Genomic DNA, 20,784 nt, shown 5'->3' with positions numbered 1-20,784 from the left:
TAATAAATTTTTTAAAAAAGATCAATTAAGAAAGATAAAAAAATATATCAATTCAATTTAACTAGCTAAACCCGTGATCTGAATCATTAAACCAAGATAAAAAAAATCAAAATAAATTATAAAGTTTCGTTCCTAATCAATTAAATATGAAGGATAAAATTAAAAAAAAAACTAGAAAAATTTCCTAATCAACCAAATTGATCTATCAAATTCACGAGGCAGGCATAAAATTAAAATAATATTATAAAAAATGTATTAAAATAAATTATAAAATCTAATTTTTATTAAAGAATAAATTAAAAAAAAAGAGAGAAAAACTCAAATTACATGGTCAACACATCAAACATGATGAAATTAGAAAAATCTAAAACCAACAAAATATTATTCTAGTTAAAGAAAGATTTCTTCTTCTCAAATGGTTGTTTTTAACGTGTCTTATACAATCTCTAAATAAACGTCTATTATTTATTTATTTATTTTGCTATGAAAGAGAGCGAATCAAAACCGTAATTGGATTCCTTTAAATAATCAGTAAATCAAAAGCAAATAACAGAGTGTCTTTAGCTTTTTTTCTTTCTTTTAAAAGAACCTATCCACTTCGAATAAGGCAGCTTATCTAGAATGTTTTTGTTTTGCTGTGTGCCGGAAAGTTTTTAGCCTCCTCCAGGCAACGCAGACAAACAAAGATAAGATCAATGTGAGGACCCCAAGTTAACCAATAATATCCAAACTATTGAAATTATTCTTAGCATTCTTATAACAATTTAAATTTACTTGATTCTTTTTTAGTTTGGGTTTTTAAACAAATCACATGGAAATGGTTAGGAGATGATCTTGTTCACAGGGCAAGTTCAAAAAAAAAATCAACTTGGTATTGAAAAATAAAATAAAATAAAAACCTTACAATAAAGAATACAATTGAAAACAAATATGTATAAAAACAGTTAAAAAAAGTTAAAAACTTTGTATTAAAAAATAAAATTGGAAAGGTAAAAAAGATATAAAAAGAGAGGGAGAAGATTTTATTATATGATACAAAAATACAAAAAACTGATTTATCATTAATTTAATATTAAAAAATAAAATTATATAAAGGATGAAATTGAAATAAAAAATAAAAAATAAAGAAAAAACCCAAAGAAAATAAAAATTCTTATTAAATTATGGAATAAGAAGAAAAAAATAAAAAGATCGTGAAAAAGGGCCAACAAAGTTTTATTATTTGATAAAAAATATAAAAATTAATTTATCATCAACTCAATACTAAAAATTAAAATTAAATAAAATCTATGAAATTGAAAAAAAAACTTAAAAAAAAAAGATGGGGGAAACCCAACTGGGCAATAAAAAATGCCATAGACTTGTTAAAAAAATATATAAATATCAGGTCATATTTCATTTATAGAATTTAAACAATTTCGTTTCTAATATGAATCAAACCCACAACCTCACCTTAAATTAGGCGTGTTAACCACTGAACTACAATATTTATTGATTAACCAAGCGTTTATAATAATATATTACCCATTCTACCCATCTTGCTTCAAGTATGGATCCAACCAATAACCTAGTTTTAAGCCGTGTCTTAACCACTAAATTAAAATACATAACTAAGCAATTAAAATAATATATTAACTTTTTTCACCGTTGATTTAAGTAATTGTTTGGTATTACAATAATAATTATTTTTTAAAATTAAAAAAATATTTTTGGCATTAACATTTAAAAACAATGTGAATACAAAATAAAAATAAAATTTGGGGTTTTGATAACAAATAGAAAAATAAAATATTTTTTAAATATAAAAACAAACATGATTTTTTTTTTTTATAATAAATCATCTACATTAAAAAATCTTTTCAATGGGGTCATGGTTATCAAGCAGAAGACTACCACTGGTAAAATACTTACAGAAGTCAGAAGTGCTAATTTCTCCACCAACATCAAAACTGCCCCTCCCAATGTGCAAAATCCGATTGAACAATCTACTCAACACTATGTTTATAGGAGTAAATTATTAATTAATCTCTTTAGTTTTACAAAATAAATTAAATACCTTCCCTAATTTTAAGAGCTAATTAATCAATTTCTTTTATTCATTTCATTTTTTTTAAGAAGCGAAAAAAGGGAGAGAAATGTAAAGATTGACAAGCCAATTAGTTATTTTCTGAAACAAAGTACTATAAAAGTTAGAACCATCGACATTAGTCAATGGATTGTTTAATTAGGTTTTGAAACTAGAGAGGCTATATAATTTGTTTTGAAAACTATAATTTACTCCCCTTTTTTTATAAAAAATTATGCATTATTTTAGTACGTCACAAGAGGGCTTTTTTTGTTTTCAATGAATATCATAGATAAATAACCCATAGCTCAACACCAAACCCACTAAATTAGTAAATAAAGGCAACACAAAACCTACAATACCAGCAGAATACAGTATTCCAAATGGAAGATGAAGAAAAACACTGGTATATTTCTATTACCAGCTCCGAGAATAAATACTTTTGATCCTTCAAAGCTGAAATCATGAAATTTATCCTGCATCACCAGGATAATGACCTAAAATATAAATTATCCCGTTCATTTCGTAATCCGCACAAGGATTTCGTAATCTATCAAGCTGTCGAAACCCCCCTCCCAACGGTTCCTTGCGTGAGGGCTCTATGCTGAGAAGAGCTGCCGCCCAAGTAACACATGAAGCATACTCCCAGCTCTGTACCATATCTCTGGAAGGTTGAAAGCTTCTATAAGCTCTGCAATCCTCCCTATTTTACAAATTTTAGTCATGGAATTAGTACTCGAATCATAGAGAACAAGGAGAGAAGAACAAAAGCAGGACAGTCGCCATATCATTCACCCAAAATGTAAAAATACATCAACACATGGTTTTCTTCCTTTGTACAGTCTAGATATAAGCTGACTGCAGCAAAGAGAATGCCCTTCATTTGTGTTATATGAGAACAGTTCACCTTAGTGCAAGCGTCATCTTTTTCCATATGTGATTGGGTTGACGTGTGTGATTCATTCAGAAATATGTATGATCCATTACAGCTACTTAAAACCTTCAAATAGATGGTAACAATAATCTGACATCACATCCACAATGAATGCAATTCTGTTTGACGTGTCACATTAACTCTGTGAGGAAACAAAACTTTTGGAATGGAGAGCCTTCACCCATTCACATGAACTTGTAACAGCCAGTTATACCAGAAAGTCAGTGTGCAGATCAAGCAACAACAGCATCAACGAAGAAAATCTTCTGAAAAAAGTAGCAGACGCACACATGCAGACAAAGCACACAGAATGGAAGAAATGATCCCAGTCAGAAATGGGAATATAAAAGTTTCAGTGTCAGCCAATTTTCCAAGCTCAACTCAAGTGTTAGAAAGCTGTATTAGGTGGCAATACACAAGGAACAAGCTCTCAACAACTCAACAATAGATAGTTTTATAAAATTCATAATGCTCCCTACGGGTGTAAATGCACTGGCAATGTATTCCATTACTTGAATTATCCTCTTCATAAGCTATTTAAACTTCTACAAGGAAAATGAAAGAGAAAAACAGTTGCATGACAAGACAAGAATACAGATAACAAAGAGCAGTTTTGGAGCGATGGTGGTAGTTGACTGGACAGAGAGTTAGATTTTACATGACTGAACTGATTTTAATTGAGCCCATTACAATAGAACAACCACAGGTTACACAGTGTTTAAGAGCATTTGAATATGAATCAAGACCCATCATAACCTCATATTTTTTGGACATTCAGTTGACAAAGATCAGGAAAAAATGGAGAGGAGGACTTAAAAACAAATTGCACAATGTAATCCAAGTTCATCCAACCCAAGAACCCACCACCACAGTTTACTTGCAGCAAGACCAACAGGAAAGAGTAAAAAAAAACATTTTATTATCAAAAGCAAAACAGGGAAACTGTAACATGTAGGAACTGGAATGATATAAAGTGACCAATCTTGACAACACTTAATTCTCCGTAACTTAAGAAAAGCATATCACGAAGAGGTAGTCCATAAAGACACAAGAACAAATTGGGTATTCAAGTACTTTATGGAAGCCACTTGATTTGTTACTGGCCAGAACACTCTCTAAAGCACCAAACAGAAACACATGTATGAGTATGGCCCTGTTTGTTTTTGCGGTTGGAAAATGATTTTGCAAAAATTTGATTTTTTTTTTTGCTTTAATTTTTTTATGTTTTCAGATTGTTTTGATGTGTTAATATCAAAAATAATTTTTTTTTTTAAAAAAAGCATGCTTTTGATGCATTTCCAAAGAATTGTTTTATAAAAAAGCACCGTTACCACAATGCCAAACAGACTTTAAGACTAATTAGGTCTATCAATTTTGGAGAGACACCATATTTCTTTCTTTTTTCTTCATAGTCCCAGTACCTTAGAGTGATATAGAATGACAAGTGATTTCCTACAAGGAGTGATCTAGATGCGTTCCTAACCATCAACAAAACCCATGTTAACATTAAGCAGATGCTAAGAATAAGAAAATCCAAGGCTTGGCCTGGGAAAGATTTGAATGTAGTTATCAAGGATATATTCCAAGACATACATGGAAGGAGAGAAAAACAGCCCCTTCAAATGGTTAAAGAAATAAAAAGCAATTGAGAATTCAAAGGCCAATAGCAGAATACCTTTTTCATCCAGAACTTTGTTGGAACAATAATGTTTCCCTTCATTCTTTTCCTCGTGCCACATCTTTGTGTAACAGTCGTCTCAAGGAAACAACAATTTAAACATGAGATATATAAGTTTTTCGACCTTCCTGAAACTCATTCAGCCTTCAAGAAGAGCAATCTTCATAAAGTTGATCGAGGACAAAAGTTTAAACTTAAATGCATGCAAATGCAATCAAAGGTATGCCAATCATGTGAAATGAATTACAGTAGAAACAAAATAAAGAGCTGAAAGAGATTATCAGAACCTAAGTTCAAACTCGAATGCAGGCAAAGCTTCAAGATCAAACATACCTTTATCCTGTGAAATGAGCCACCAGTTTCTTCAGTGTTTTGGAATGAGGAACTGCAAGAGATCATACCAAAAAATTGTTAAACAAAAGAAGCATCTTAAGTCCTACTGATCCAGTAAGATTTATCAAAAATCCAATTAATAAGGGGAAACAAGCATTTATGATCAATCGCAACCTGACCTAAATGGATAAGATAAATATCACCACAAGCACCGTGTAACCAATGCAGGACAAAAGCACAAAAACTCACAGGCATGATATCATCATCACAATACCTGAATAGTTCTGGACCCGAATACATATAATTAAGATGAACAGGGGAGGGGGGGTCCATGTAACTTGGGTTTGACAGAACCATTCATGCACTTGTCATGAAACAGGCAGAAGTTTTGTGGTGGCTACTCAATATCCTACAATTTCACTGTTATGTCACACAATTTCAATACTGTGATACATAAAAGAAACAACGAATAACAGGACAATTGCACAATTCACTAAGCAGAGGATGAGCCATGTTTGATGCTACCAACGTGTCCTTAAACATACTTACCCATGATTCGTTTAGCGGACGAGAAAAGGAAACAAAAGAGAAAAAAATGGTCATTTAATAAATAGCAGAAAATCAGAGAAGAATCTGTCAAAGATGTTACAACAACATTACTATCAGAAGCTCTTAATGGAAAAATTAATAAATTGATAATTAATCTCTAAATGAACTTCCATGGTACACAAATTACAAATTGTATTGGCGCACAACGCACCATGAATTACAAGTTCTGGAAATTTCAATCCCGTGAAGCAATTACAAGGATGGGGAAATGCAAATGACCAGATATTATCTATCCACCCCAATATGCTGATACCAGTCACTCCCATATATCCAGGTTGCATGCGACCACATATCACAGAGAATTCTGCTTGCTTCCTTGACTCACCTGCCGATCAATAAGGTTTGCTCTGTTTATTGTCTCTCTTAAGCTGAACCTTCAATTTCTTACCACCTAATTGGAATCCATTCATCATGGTAATAGCATTTTGAGCAGCTGCTGGTGAGTCATAACTAACAAATCCTGCAAATAAAAGCCTATAAGATACATAGATAGATCTCCAAATCGAAAATGTCAGATTCACATGTATCTGTAAGAAAGAGTGCATACCAAAGCATTTGCTAACACCAGTTGCTTTATCAACAAAAACCTTGGCACTTAAGACCTTACCAAATGCTTCAAAAGCATTGGCTAGTTCTTGATCGCTGAATTCCTGAGGTATGTGATATATAAACAAATTAGCACCAGGTGGACCTAAGACAAAGAACACAGGCTGTTAGCAGAAAAGCACCAACAAGAATGAAAAAAAGAGTAACAATTAACAAAACACAGAATGATTGTATAGGCAACAAACCTTCCACTTGAACCCCAGAACTTCCACCGACACCTGACGGTGTTGCAGAATTACTGCTCACAACTGTGGGTGACAATGCACCAGGTGAACTACTCAAAGGCCGGTGAGTCATCATTGCTCCAGGATATGCCACTGGATACTGAAGACCTGTCACCGTATGATAAGCAGAGCCCATATAAGTAGCAGGAGCATAATTTCTAGGTGAAATGTTGGGTGAAAGGTCAGGTCTGATTCCACCACGCAATGCATTTCCTTGATTTACTGGAGGAACCATGCTATGAAATGCAGGCTGATTCTGCATGGGTGGCAGACGGTATGGCATAAGTCCATAAACTCCAGGAGCCTACAAGGAGAACAGAGATTACCACACTCTTAACACCATTTTGATTTTTGAATAGTAAATGAAAAAAAGGTGTAAATCAAATGAAGAAAGGCAAGCAAGAGACTAGGAAGTTATGGGGTAAGAAAGATCCTGACAAGTTCCAAAAGGTTCTGAAACTGCAGAACTGAGGTATTCCCTGAAAAATAGTTAGTAGCAAACAGACCTGGTATCCATATCCATTATAAGGGGGAGCATATCCCATTGGCAAGGCACCAAATAATGATGGATGTTGTGAATCAGTATTGGGCATAGCTTGAGATTGTGCTTTCTGGGCCCTCCGAGCCTGCCTTTCCTTTTCTGTATCTGCCCATTTGACAACCAAAGGAACACTTGAACCCTAACAAAGCAAGAGATAGTGATCAGACTGCATGTCATTAATTCATGCATCCATATTACTGCCGAGTTCTCAGGTGCTAAAAGGGTTTACAGAGACTGTCCCCTCTCCCCTCAATCCTTCAATAACTTTATATATAAAAAAAAAAAAGTCAATTTTAAAACTTGGAATCTCATTGCTACAACATCTGTCAATAAAGTGACAACATAAAATGGAAGATAAGTCTTGATTTTAAATTTTAAATTTGTTTCAAGGGAAAAATATATTGCTACAAAATTGTGAACAGTTCTATACCCTCACCTTGCACAGCCTATTCAGGAAATACAGATTATGGTTATTCAAGTTTGGAGAAAGCTACAGAAATTATTATAACACGCTAATTCGTGGCGCCATTTTGATCTGCCATACCAAAATAATTAGCATGCCCCCACTGAAGTAACCAAATGACCAATTTTACTGGGCAGGTCCATGATGTTACATTATGTAACACAACAACCTTATCTAACATGCGAGTTCAATTTGATAGCCAACATTGATTAAAAAAACAGAGACAGTAAAGGGTGACTTTTTCCATCACATTATTAACCAGCAAAGAATTAAAGTTGGGCTCTGACTAGAAAGAAGAGTAATTGCTTGAGCTTGAGAACCATCAGTCCAGTTAGCCAATAAAGCTCACCTCCATTTTATGCTTTCCATTGATGTCCTCCAGGGCAGCAAGGGCTTGTTCTTTTGTCTCGTACTTCAAAAAAGCACAGCCTACCAATTAATTAATTGACATCAGCAAGAACAGTAAAGTTCAGTGCTTCACAACAACAGCCAGAAAAGAGATCGGGAGTACTTTTGCTTGTTTGTTGAGAACCTCTTAGTATTTGCAAGTCTCTTATAGTACAATATACAGAGAATAAATCAGATTCTTCAGCTTCAGAAACATTTTTTGGAAGCATACCAACAAAGAGTTTGTGTTCTGGATAGCAAGAAGAACAAAAAAGAATCATAATGCAACAAGATAAATTAAATAAGACAGTGAATAAAATAACAGTAATCAGATAAGGCAATGAGGAATCTTGCTGCAGCAATCCAAAGTAATGATCTTAATGGCAACTAATCAACGTCAATGATATAATATTACACCTAGCCTTTCCAACTCGCCATCTGCATACTTCACTTGTAACGGACTAGATGCCTGAATTGGACAGAAAGAACAGGATGCATTTGAATTAGAGAGACAATGAGATGAATGCATCGGAGAGTAAGAAAAATAAAAGCACGGGTCATAAAAAGCTAGCACTGATCAAGGGCCACGTTGCAGATAATTAGATTCCAAAAAAAGCAGTTCTAACACTTGCACAGAGATATTTAACAAAAAGAAGGCATTGGGAGTTAAACCATTAAAAGAAACAGATTACCCATAGACAGAAAAAAGGCTAGGCCTAAACAGAAATCCTGATTGACCGAAGTACCTTGGCCAGCAAAATCCCAGATTGCATAACTATTCATCTATAACAACTGTAATTGAGAAACGGTATAAATAACCATCAAATGTCGAAGATCAATAGTGAACATATGTTGGAATTATAAAAATAATCCAGTATAATGAACTAACAATATCAATGTTTTTTTAATTACAACTGACTTTACAAGAAAATTTAAACTATTCGAATAACTCTTAACATTCCATCACACCTTATTCCTGTCGAACTTGGTTTCTGGCACAACTTCCTTCAAATACATTCTTCAAAACAATTTCCATTTTGGTTTAGAATCTCTCACCATTTTCTGTCTTCTACAAATTTTATTATGCATGAAGTGATTCACCCATTTATCTTTTTGTTGCCATCTAAATCCACAATTACCATAATTTACCCTCTCATCGCCAATATCCAATAAAAGTGCATTGGTAACTGCCAATCATGATATCCATTTGTCAAATTCAACTTCTTTTCATCCCTCTAAAACACCGACCCCTTTCCAATATACAATTAGCATCATCACTATACTCTCGTTAACTAAACCGGTCCTCATTGTAACAACCGTACTCTAACACGGTAAAATTTACATATGCTGCAAGCATATTCCACTACTGTAAATCACTGAGAATTGTTTTCACATGATTATCATGCTGGTAAATAATAACTAACTTAAAAATCATCAACATCAGTATATCAAACACAGTAGAAACGATTCCATGATTACATTTAGCCAAAGTCAACCACAGTAAGTAATCGCGGAAACTAAAAAAAAAAAACTACTTGAGTGGTTTGCCGGGATCGGAGATTTCATCTACAATACAATGTGATAGAAAACAAAGAAAACAGCAAGTAGTAAACTATACATGGAGAGATCAAATTAAAGAAAGAACTAACCCCAGGCAATGTTTTCTTATTATGACAAGCATTAACTGCCTTGTCTGCTTCTTGTCTGGAAGGACATATTAGAAAACAACAACCTAAAAATAAATAAAAATTATGGTTGTAAGAGTGACTGCACATTACGAATCTTGAATCGAAAGGGAAGAAATCAGGAGAATGTGAAGAAACCAAAGCAAGTAAGCAACCTCTGGAAGCGCGAGTTGTCTTGTCTTTAATGATGTTGACTTCGTCTACCAAAGCGAAGTCTTTGAACATTGCCAGAAGCTCAGCTTCTGTCATGTTCTTTGGTACTTGACCCACAAATAGCTTCACGCTCTCTTCATTACTGGTGCTGCTACTGCTTGATTTCTTCTCCTTTTTACCCTCCGCCATTACCAAAAAAAAAAATATAAAAGAAAACACTCTCTCCGTCTCTCTCCGTTCGTGTGGGTGTTCTTGTGACTCTCCCTCTCCCTATCTGTCTAGGATTCACTGGCTTTGTTTCTCTCTCTAGATTTCTCCTTGAAATTTTGGGTGATTTCGTCGTCGCATGGAAATTGGGGGTTTTCTGGATGGCAAAGTTGGATCTTCGATGGATAAATTATAATTAAAGAGTTGCAATTTGGGCATCGAATTTCGAGTGATTTACGACTCTGACCTTACAGCTGTTTGAGCTATAAGCTTCAAACGCCCATGCTCGTGCAGTTATTTGACATCTCGATTCAACCGCCAGTCGGCTTAAATTACTACAACGCCCTTCGTCTCTGTTTTTTCGTTTTTTCAATCATTTCTCTTTCATGGCAAGTGGCAGAGTGATTTTCTTTCTCTCAAGTCCTATTCCCCGAAAGGGGCAAAAAGGCTGATGATTGCCAAAAAGGGATGGGTTTTTTCCGGCCCGGGATTGACCCCTCAAGTTACATAAATTGTAAATCACCTGTTTTTTTAACTCCCTTAGATGATTTTCTTTGACTAGTTTTCCTCGCCCGTACTGAATTTTTCATTTTATTCTCTCCTCCGAACTCTGACGAGTTCGTCCAATTTTTTTTATTTTTTTCACGCGTATGTTTTAGCTCCGGGAACAAGCTCTTTCATCGGTAAGATTTGGATTCTCTTTTATCTTTGTTGGTACACTGGTAAAAAAATCATTTCTTGTAATTTTCTCTAAAACTAGAAACCCATGTGATAATTCAAAAAGACAATTTCACTCGTCAATCAAAGAGTGAGTGTACTCTCCATTATTTGGTTCCTATCCTTGGAAAATAGAAACAGTGAAGGCAGAGAAGACAGAGACAAAAGACGACGACAATATAATTGTATTTGATAATAATATACGAGATAATATAATTAATTTTGTATTTTATTGATTATGGTAGAAAAGACATGATAAATTATAAAAGAACAATCATTTTACTTTTAATATATATTATTGTTAAACTTATATATTTAAAAAGTATTCATCACTATGAATTGGAGTTGATTGTAACCTTGTTTTTGGCAAAAACAAGGTTACAATCAACTCCAATTCATAGTGATGAATACTTTTTATGCCTTTTTCTTGCGATATTTTCTAATTTTGATCAACTCCAGGGAGTCTTTATCCTGACTCCAATTCACAGCCATAAATAATTTTTACGCTCCCTCCTTGCGATAGTCCCTAATTTTTTTATTTTATATATATATATATATATATAGAAAATGTGTCACCATTTGACTTTTGGGTTTGAGAATTGCTCATGATGAAGTAAGGAAATGCTCAGAAATGTAACAATTCTACCTTCATTGCGACAATCAAAGGCCTAAGGCTCTAAGCAAGTCAGCCATTAAAGTGGCCAGCATGCAGGTCGAACCCATGGACCCATGCTGCTTGCTTGCTTGTGTTTGTGGCAGCAATATACAGGCCAAAGTGTGACAGAGTTCACTCCAATGAAAAAGACACGTCTTAAGTCTCCCCTAAATATGTCATGCGTTTCTTTCTTTCTCTGGCCTGTATACTGCTGCAACAAACACAAGCAAGCAAGCACCATGGGGTCGACCTGTGTGAATTCCGCAAATCTACTGTTACACGACCTCAAGGCTTTATCTATATCTATAATTTGTTGTGGACAAAAGAAGCGTTGTCTCTTTCTTTCCTTCACCTGCAGAATAAATAAAGAAACACCAAATCCATGCTTGACGGCAGCTGTATTTTGAAGCATGTGAGTGAAAAGATACGACCAGCAAGAATTGCAAGAAAAGGAGCCTTTCTTTTTTTGAGCCAGTCATAGGAAGCCGATTCCTGTAAGAATCGGGCAAACGCCCGCCAGTCAAGGTGTTCAAATTATCTGACTGGGCGGAGCTTTAATTTAATGCCTTCAGCATGTGCTTGTGTCCACTTGTGACGTTTATTTTATTTTATTTTATTTTCGGCAAGACAATCGTCCCTGACATGCCCATGTGTACGCTGCAAGCTGTATACATGCATTCATTTACTTAGGATGGTGATTTTCTCAGGCGGGGAAGAGCCATGGATTGGAGGAGCAAAAGCAACTTTAGGAGCTTCTACTTTTACCTCGCCCGTGCAGAGCGGAGGAGCAGAGGCCACCTCGCTCTTTTCTATTCCTGGAGTGATTTGACTTTCTATTTTTTCAGTTTCCAAGTCAATGTAATATTTCTCACCCACCAAAGAAAAGGACCCTCTCAGCTTGGAGTTTCCCTTGAATTTTCTTGCAACCAATCAAATCACGCTGCGCGATCCAAAGTCTTTGAAATTGAACTCGAAGGAACAAAAAGCGTGTTTGTCTCCAAGACGATCCGTCCGTTAAAAATTTATTTATTTATTTTTAAAAAATAAATATATTAATTAAAAAAACATTTTAAAAATCAACTATTACATCAAACATGTTTTTAATGTTGATAGGATTATTTGGCACACAGAGTGTTTGTTTAAGAGTGTTAAATATTGTATTTTAAAATATTTTTTAAAAGTAATTACTATTATAATATTAAATATATTTTTAATTTTAATGGGATTATTTAGCACACAGAGTATTTATTTGGTAGTGTTAGATGTTTCATTTTTAAAAAAAATTCATTTAAAATTATTAAAATAATATTTTTTATTACATATCAAAATAATATAAAATCAAATTTCAAGCAAACAGTATACGCAAAGGAGTAGCTAGGAAGGGGGTGATTGTTTTCTTTGTTTTGTCTTCTCAAGTATTACGCAAAAGGAAAGTTGATGACCAGAAATGGGAGTGTCATTTTCAGCAGAAAGCGTGCGAGGATGGGGAACAAGAGGGGTAGTTTTGTAATTAGGAATACAGGGATAGAATGGTAGTTTAGCATGAAAAACAGGTCATAGAGATAAGAACGCCAGACTGTCCCGCCAACGCCAGTTCCTTGTTGCTCTTTATTGTGTTACACCGCCGTCCACCTCAGCTCCCTCTCGCGCACATACTTGCTTATGTGTAGCTGGCAAGGTTAAAAACTTAAAATAGCTATGATAAATTGCATTTCTTCCCCTATATTCTCATAAAATTATAATTATAACCAGTAATAAAGACGTCGATCGCCACTTAATCTAATCAAATAGTGTTTTAAGATTAGAGATGGCTTTCCAGAGTTTTATAGAGTTCTTTTTAGGTTAAAATAAATTTAAATTTGAATTTAAATTTTTTAAATAAAAAAGTTATATATTTTCCAGCTGAAATTTAAACAAAAAATAATAATAATAAGAGTTTTATTAAAATAATAAAAATAGACAACTTGTCTACTATCAAAATAGTAAAGGAAATAAAAAACTTACATGAAAGATAATTTTGACTGAAAAAGTACGTTAATCTTCTAATTTTTATCATTACCTTTCTTATTCCTATAAATATCTATTTTAATTTCTATATAATTAAATAAAAATAATTTTCAAAAAATGCTCCATAACAAAGGGTTTATTTAACTATATACGTGTGTGTGTGGCTATTTCATCTGTGAGTACGGGATGTCATTGAATTTGACTGTATCCAATTTTTATTTGCCATGACCTGGATTAAATTAAAAATATATAAAACCTGATTTGATTTAATTAGTTCAGGTTAGGGTCCAATCAACATGCTTATTTATTTATTTATTTTGTGGTTGCAATTTTATTTTATAGGTAATGCATGCAATTTACACTTGATGCCAGTGACATGGTAGTAAAAGAGAACTTTTCTTCTTTGTTTTTGTATTTAGGTTTGATTTTTTTGTGTATGTTTATTATTTTTATAGTGTTTGTATATTTATTAAATTTTTAAGATATTTATTGAATTTAAAAATTAATTATAATGTATATAAGTTAGCCCGGACACCAGAATTAGAAAATAAGATTTTATAGTGTTTGTATATTTATTAAATTTCTAAGATATTTATTGTATTTAAAAATTAATTGTAATGTATATAAATTAGCCCGAACACCAGAGTTTAAAAAAATAAGTAATGCATAAAATTTTATTTTATTACTCATATAAGTTTTTGTATAGTGTTATATATAGATTGAAAGTTGTTTTTTTATAATTCAAGAATAAAAATATAGTTTGTTTATTTACGATTCATTAATTTAATAAAAGAAAAGAAAAGAAAAAGGAATCGGTAAGTATCTATTTATAGTGTGTTTGACTTGGAGGAGTGATGATTTTTTGTCAAAATTACAATATCTTTTAAGCACAAACCATACCTCTAAAAGCTATAAAAACATGCATTTTCTCACAAATCACATCTCTAAAAGCTATAAAAATATGTCTTTTCTTATTCAAACACCCTCTTAGTAAATAGAACCGATGATAAATTTTGGATATTTGAGATCGTTGACAGATGGAAACAAACCTATCATCACCAACTATGCATGCATTATTTTTTAAAATATTTTTTTATTTAAAAATATATTCAATTAAAGTATATGTTTTTATTTTTTAAAATTTATTTTTAATATGAATATAATAAAATAAGTTAAAAATAAAAGAATCAATCTTTTTAAAATCAATTTTCCACCGCGAAAAAAGAATAAACAGGATCCAAGTGCTGTGTGGATTGGCAACTAGCCAGTAATACTAATAACACAGGCAGCAAATGGTTTTATGGCAATGGGACCCTTGAAGTTTGTCTCCCATGGTGGAATCTCTCTCCCATGTCAAAGAGGGTATGATAGTGACCTCAGTTTTTTCGATTCAGAACTAGCTATTTGATCATATGGATTTGACCACTTGTTGCCCGAGACAGGAAACAATTGGCTATAGTATTGCATTGTTTGTCGTCCTATGGATGGACTTTCCGGCCACACTTGATCACAATATTAATATCAAAAACCCTTTCGTCTTCTTTATTATTATTTTTTTTAACCATGAATCTTAAGGTTTCTTAATTAATTCTTTAAGATTTTAAAATTACTAATCATATAAATTTTTAATAATTATAAAATTTAAATTAATAATTTTTAAAAAACAAACTTCAAACTTGATTAATTAAATTATATCCGTTAAAGTTGTGCAACACTTAACTTGTTATCCTGAATCCCGGATATCATCACTAATATTTTTTGCCTCCTTGCTCAGCTTAGTATTAACTCGTCAAAATCCAAAGTTTTGGTTGGTGAAATCACTAAGGATGTGAAATTAAAAAATAAATGAATTTAAAGAGTTGTATAAAGCTGTGTTTAGAATTATGTTTCAAACAGCATTTCATAAAAATTAATTTTTTATTTTTTTATATTTTCAGATATTTTAATATTTTAATATTAAAAAATATTATTTTAATATATTTCAAAAAAAAAAACATTTTAAAAATTAATTACTTGCATCCTCTAAAACACTCCCAATCCATAGCATACCAGGATAGATGCAGCAGGGCTAGCTCAGGCTACTGTGGGGATCTGAACGGGATAGGGCACTTATACAGTAGCAGCAGCTGCACACTGATCTTACTCCCAGGAATCAAAAGACGACAGAAAAAAGCATCAACGCTGGTTTAATCTAGAAATATTGGTTTTAACCCTGATATCCAGATCAAAGACTACTAGCTGCTGCGGTAGAAATTTCAAGTATAATGTTGCCGTACGTTTAACTGTCGGGGGAGAGCTGGAGCTTGCTTTTAAGAAACACCCAAAAAAGGTGAGAAGGGAAAGTTATTTGCAACTAAAGCAAATCACAGTGTTGTTGAGAAAACACACACACCAACATGGCCACTAATTGCCCCTTAATTTTACCTGCAACTGGTACAAGTCGACCTCATAAATCTTCCCATTTATTTCTCAACCATAAATTGATGTTCAGGAAACAGCCGAGGGAGAAGAGAGCGATGGTACGATTATTTCTGTAGAAAAACCAGATACAATGGTTATCCTCTAATTTCCTAATCTGATTACAACAATTCAGGAAGGCGTGAATATGACAGCACATTTCACTCGTATGCCTGATGATACAGTCCGACCCCAGGGAAAAACATGTGCATTGATCAAAATAATTATACAACTCAAATCAAATAAATGCAAGTCTCACCAGAACCCAAATAAATATTGGTCACCAACTCAAATGGCCAAAAAAATAATCTGCTATCAGAATCATCTCAATTCTCATGCGAACCCTCCTTCTGAACTTGCTGTGAGGGCTGCTTTTCTTCACTTGAATAAAACCACGGAAGTCAGGTATTGGGGAATGACTGTAAATGGACATTCCCTACCCTAGATGGCATCCAATCCGGCAAGCTTGCGCAGCTCCTCACATAGTATAAATGTAATTGTAGTTTGCGGACCCAATCTTGCAAATATTGCAAAGCCCCTACAAAGGTTTAAAAGTTAACACCCTAAAAGCACATGCAGGGACACGCACAAGAAAAAAAAAAAAAGAAAAAGAAATCCTTCAAATACTTCCAGAATGAGTATGAAAGTTGTATCATCTAATCATGATCTACTTGTCTAGTTAAGAGTCCAAACTAGAACCTAGAGGATTTCATCTTAAAATTATCAAGAGACCTAACAATGGCTATTATTGCAGCGAACCAGAGCACCAGATTGTGTAGAACCGTAAATCTTAATTATATATGCACCTGATTAAAAAAAAAGAAGCAATGCTCATGGAGGCCTAGATAAGAATCTCACCCCTTGTAAAGTGCCCTAGGGCCTTCTTTAAGCATAACCTGAAAACTCAAAACATTTTCTTTAAGCATAACCTGAAAACTCAAAACATTTGGTGTCAGACATGTAAGCCAATTTTCCCTTGTAAAGACTCATTAACAAATCCCGAGCTTACTCCACACATCACAGAAACATTAGATAAAGTCCTTAAAGAGGGGAGAAACAAAAGAAAAATTAACAGCAGGTTTTTCACCAATCTTCTCTCTTTCCCCGGTAGCAACTCATGAAACTATTGTGTCATGGATCATCAATTTGGACAGCAATAAATAGTCAACTGACAACTAAACAAGTAATCAAGCAAGATCAGCATCCTGTGTGTAAGGAAGCCACAATCTCTGGAAAGCATATGGTTTTATGCTCAGCAGTGATGGAGGATCCACACCCATAAGCCCACAGCACCAGCAGGAAGGAAAAGACGACAGTGCCAGTTCCCACACAATAAACAATAATCCAAATTACTACCATCTGAAAACCCGCCTGTCAGCTTACAAGTTGCAAAAAACACACATAAAGCTGTCCAATTCCAGTTGTACATTAATGCTAGCTGCAATTTCTTACTCTTTCCTTCACAAACTATTTCAGTTATCACTACTAGTATGCAAAACCCCTCCAATCCAAAAATGCCTAGGGGTATTCAACGGAAATAAACAGTGCAGATAGAAAAAAGTTTATGATCATAAATTAAAGTGAGTTGAGCATGTGAAAGAACAAAGAAATCTGATACCTGATATGCACAATGAAATCCATTTTTATAGTTTCCAACTGTTTTAGATTCTCGTTGCAGCATGAGGCGGGTTTTAATCATGTCCATAGGTGCAGTTACAAGAGTACTCACTGTTCCAGCAACTGTACTCGAGCTTCACAAGACAAGAAATTTGTTTAGGTAGCACCCACATGAATAAAAAGGAAAAGCAGATGCTTATCATGTATTAACTAAAAATGAGGTGTGCTTGAAAGTTAGCGGCGAAACAAAGTTCGTTCCACAGGTTACTTTGGGAAAAAGCATCAGGAAGGAAAAGCTTTACAGATTATGAGCATGAAAAAAAAAAAATGACATTGCTTCAGTTTTGACTTTCTACAGGAACAGGATGATCCTATCTGTCATCTACCTTCTATTTCCCAACTTCTCATCATTATAATAAATTCATGCATCTATTAAGAGAGATAGGGAAATAAAAACTTCAAATGGTGCCATACAGTAGATGTAGATGAAATCCTTCATCCAGATGTGTCCACCTAATCAGAACCTGCATAAATGGAAAACTGAAGAAATTTTTAATATGGGAGAATGAATAGAAAAATAAAGGCAACCAGTTTAGACTTCAATTAAACAGAAATCAATAATTTTGTAAAATATAGAAATTACTTCATGTATCCAGAGTGAAAAAAGAGTATGCTTAGAACTTGACCTGCTTGGTTTCATCATATGTTGCCAGTTGTGATGCAGTCAAAGCAGCAGCTCTCGCCATAGCAGGGCCAACCCCCTTCCAAAGAGCTCTTATTCCCTCTTCAGAAACAATTGTACGCATTTCCGCCATTGGTCCTTGTCTCTGATTTGCATTCATCTGCAACCGGACCTGATGAAAAACAAAGTTAGAATCCTAGATCAGATTTCAGATGAAAAGTTCCAGAATGCCTAACATGATTGCATACCTTCAGAACTTCGACTGGATTAGTAAGTGCAGTTGCAACTGCACCAGCAAATGCTCCTGATGCAATCTTAAGTAAGATATCGGTGGACCCAAAAGCCAAATTACAGGCATACTTCGAGGGTTCATACAGGCCTAAACGTAGACCTCCATAAAGAACTGACCTAATCAATGCAGGCATCAACCCCAGATACAAAGCCTTTGGCCCTTCCTTTTTCAATACTTGAACAGCCACTTGTCCCTGTACATGTAAGGAAACCCAACATCAATATCAGCTAATCAACCAAACAATTGCAATCACACTAAATGATTGGGGCATACCATTCCAGTCAAGGGGCCTCTTTGGCCAACATGTTGCATTTGTAGTCGAACCTTGAGCACATCTGTTTTTCAAGTTTAAGTATGAGATAGTTATGTATTCAATAGTGATGATACAACTTCCACACATATTTCTTCTAAGTTAACTTTTTCTATAATTTTGAAAAACATTTCGAAGGATAGATTCTACAGCATCTATAAGTAATTGATAGCTAAAATACTTGTTAAGATCTATAATACTATATTTCTGAACAATTTCTCTACTAATTCTAAGAAAAGTTATTCAAATAATGAACAAGAAGAACCAAATTCATAAGCTAGCAGTGTACCATTCCATCCACTTTCTCGCTTTCAAATAGATTGTCATCATCCAAGGGTACAGTGAGTAAAATTTGCAGCTTGAATGGTCAGAAGTCTGCAGTGCATGTTCAAAAACTCAGTTGGCTTCCTATGCCCTAAGGCTAAAGCATCCCATTTGCAGAAAAGAATACACATAAATTTGAAGAATGAATATTTTCATATAGCTGTGGAAGCTAATTAGATGGCAAATTGCATCATTTCAATCCATTTGAAAACCATTTGTTTTATTGCGTATTCCTTTTCCTTTTCTTTACCTCCCATGAAGAGAGAACAATACAAGAAAACAAAGTTCTGCACAGACCATCTAGTGAGCATGCCTAACTGCATTATACCATACATCATTAAGGTCACTGCAAACAGCTGTGATATTTTAAAATGCCATTTCCGATACATGTCTTAATTAATTTACTTTGAGATGCAAATTCGAAGCATTCGAGCCCAATCTTGACACAAAGGGAAACAACACAAGAAAGATAGCGAGCACAAGTAATACAGGATTCTACCAAACAGGATCACCACACAAAAACCCTAATTCAAAATTTTATTACCCAATATTTTTTCCTAATCAAAACTCCATATTACAGCTCTTCTAGGCTGCTTATATACTAGGAAAAAATCCTAAACAAAGCTGAAAAAATAATAAAATTTTTAAGTCAAATAGGAAAAATAATTCTAGATCAACTAGAAAAATATGACAAATCCTGAACAGTAACTTCTAGTACTTATTTGAAGGCCTTTTAGACCTCAAATGACTACAAAATTTTAATTCTAGTGGAAACAGGGCCTCTAGAATGTATTGGAAAAATTTCAACCCGATTCAATGGTTGGATTGAAAGTTATGCCCATTAGGCTGCACATTAGGGAAAAATCTCGGGCATCAAAGCTTGAATCTAGCCACGTTTCCAATGTGCTATTGTGTTGCAAACCAAACCTCAACGTCTCCAATCACGATAACAAATTAAATAAGATTCTAGGTTCCTTTTAGTAGGAATTATTCCCATCCCTTTTACATGGAATTTATAGAGAAATCATGATTGCACGACCAATGGGGGGAAGTGAGCCTTCATTCATCACTCCCAGATTTGATCATATGATTCAATAAAAAAGTAAAATAAATTTACAAGCAGCACGTCATTAAATATCTTGGAATGAATGAAACCTGGGAAGCATAAAACCGAATGCAAGGAAATCACAAATGTATTATTAAAATGAATCAAAAAAGAAAAATCAAGGAAGAGAAGAAGAACCTAAGGGGTGCGTGAAGGCAGTGGCAACAGCAACGGAGAGTCCACTAGTAGCGAAGTGAGATACCATTTGGGAAGACGAGACCGGCCATTTCTGCTTCTCCTCTGCCACTTTAACGACAAAAGAATCTAAAGCATCGAAATTGATTTATATAAAAGAAAGAAAGAAGGAAAGAAAGGCAAGCATGAAAGATCTAACAGCAACAGAAATGAAAAGAAACCTGAATTCCTGGAACCCGAATGGGAATGGCCGCCATCCATCTCTGCCCTTTCCCTCCACCTTTATTTTTTCTTTTTCTCCCGGCGGAAAGGAGAGCGTTGGGGATATTTCTTTTTTTAATGTTTTCGAACAAGCGTCCCCCGTCTTTTTTTTATTTATTTATTTGTAGTAACTACAACTACATCTTGTTTTTTTTTTTTTTAAAAAAAAAACACATTATGCTACGTGGTTTTCTTTTAACAAATAAAGATAATGGAGAAAATTGTAAATCTTAATTAAGGAAATGAAAAATTAAATGAACAAAATAAGACATTTAATTAATCCCACAAATTTTGTACCTTTATCCAAAACCATGTAGACTTATGACTTAAATATTCA

The 20,784-nt window shown here is 33.9% G+C and overlaps 2 protein-coding genes across 13 annotated transcripts; both read right to left on the bottom strand.

The window, feature by feature from the left end:
• Positions 1-2,363: 2,363 nt before the first annotated feature.
• Positions 2,364-10,150, bottom strand: RBP-DR1 (RNA-binding protein-defense related 1). 7 transcript variants are annotated; one of them, XR_843536.1, is made up of 12 exons: positions 9,681-10,149; positions 9,490-9,572; positions 8,258-8,309; positions 7,965-8,090; positions 7,803-7,882; positions 6,956-7,129; positions 6,411-6,753; positions 6,167-6,310; positions 5,945-6,079; positions 5,011-5,062; positions 4,675-4,821; positions 2,364-2,768 (listed from the first exon to the last, which is right to left on the bottom strand). XR_843536.1 is itself a non-coding variant. In XM_011035331.1 (9 exons), the coding sequence occupies exons 1-9, from the start codon at positions 9,865-9,867 to the stop codon at positions 5,952-5,954; spliced, it is 1,347 nt and encodes a 448-aa protein (XP_011033633.1). In that variant the 5' UTR covers positions 9,868-10,150; the 3' UTR covers positions 5,659-5,951. The 7 variants fall into 7 exon arrangements, 2 of the variants coding, with proteins under 2 accessions (XP_011033633.1, XP_011033632.1); XR_843537.1 differs by having other exon boundaries at positions 4,675-4,755; XR_843535.1 differs by adding an exon at positions 4,421-4,477 and having other exon boundaries at positions 2,402-2,768; positions 4,675-5,062.
• A 5,356-nt stretch (positions 10,151-15,506) lies between these two features.
• On the bottom strand, positions 15,507-20,535 carry LOC105132054 (Mitochondrial substrate carrier family protein). 6 transcript variants are annotated; one of them, XR_843533.1, is made up of 10 exons: positions 20,408-20,535; positions 20,190-20,315; positions 18,586-18,647; positions 18,269-18,505; positions 18,025-18,192; positions 17,813-17,862; positions 17,340-17,472; positions 16,580-16,617; positions 15,981-16,259; positions 15,507-15,795 (listed from the first exon to the last, which is right to left on the bottom strand). XR_843533.1 is itself a non-coding variant. In XM_011035323.1 (9 exons), the coding sequence occupies exons 1-9, from the start codon at positions 20,445-20,447 to the stop codon at positions 16,163-16,165; spliced, it is 951 nt and encodes a 316-aa protein (XP_011033625.1). In that variant the 5' UTR covers positions 20,448-20,535; the 3' UTR covers positions 15,598-16,162. The 6 variants fall into 6 exon arrangements, 5 of the variants coding, with proteins under 5 accessions (XP_011033625.1, XP_011033626.1, XP_011033627.1 ...); XM_011035323.1 differs by having other exon boundaries at positions 15,598-16,259; XM_011035324.1 differs by having other exon boundaries at positions 15,598-16,259; positions 20,190-20,297.
• Positions 20,536-20,784: the final 249 nt, after the last annotated feature.

The sequence above is a fragment of the Populus euphratica genome, unplaced genomic scaffold (genome assembly GCF_000495115.2).
Source record: "Populus euphratica unplaced genomic scaffold, PopEup_1.0 scaffold26.1, whole genome shotgun sequence".
Lineage (NCBI taxonomy): Eukaryota > Viridiplantae > Streptophyta > Magnoliopsida > Malpighiales > Salicaceae > Populus > Populus euphratica.
Note: the sequence above shows the minus strand (reverse complement) of the source record. Positions and strands in the feature narration are given on the sequence as shown.

Excerpts from the sequence above, each read along its gene's own strand:
- RBP-DR1 (XM_011035331.1), bottom strand. The coding sequence starts at position 9,867 with ATGGCGGAGGGTAAAAAGGAGAAGAAATCAAGCAGTAGCAGCACCAGT. Across the intron at positions 7,130-7,802 it reads ATGGAAAGCATAAAATGGAG|GGTTCAAGTGTTCCTTTGGT; the intron begins GTGAGCTTTATT and ends TTGCTTTGTTAG. Across the intron at positions 6,080-6,166 it reads TGGTGTTAGCAAATGCTTTG|GATTTGTTAGTTATGACTCA; the intron begins GTATGCACTCTT and ends TTTTATTTGCAG.
- LOC105132054 (XM_011035323.1), bottom strand. The coding sequence starts at position 20,447 with ATGGATGGCGGCCATTCCCATTCGGGTTCCAGGAATTCAG. Across the intron at positions 18,193-18,268 it reads ATCCAGTCGAAGTTCTGAAG|GTCCGGTTGCAGATGAATGC; the intron begins GTATGCAATCAT and ends GTTTTTCATCAG. Across the intron at positions 17,863-18,024 it reads CATATGATGAAACCAAGCAG|GTTCTGATTAGGTGGACACA; the intron begins GTCAAGTTCTAA and ends CCATTTATGCAG.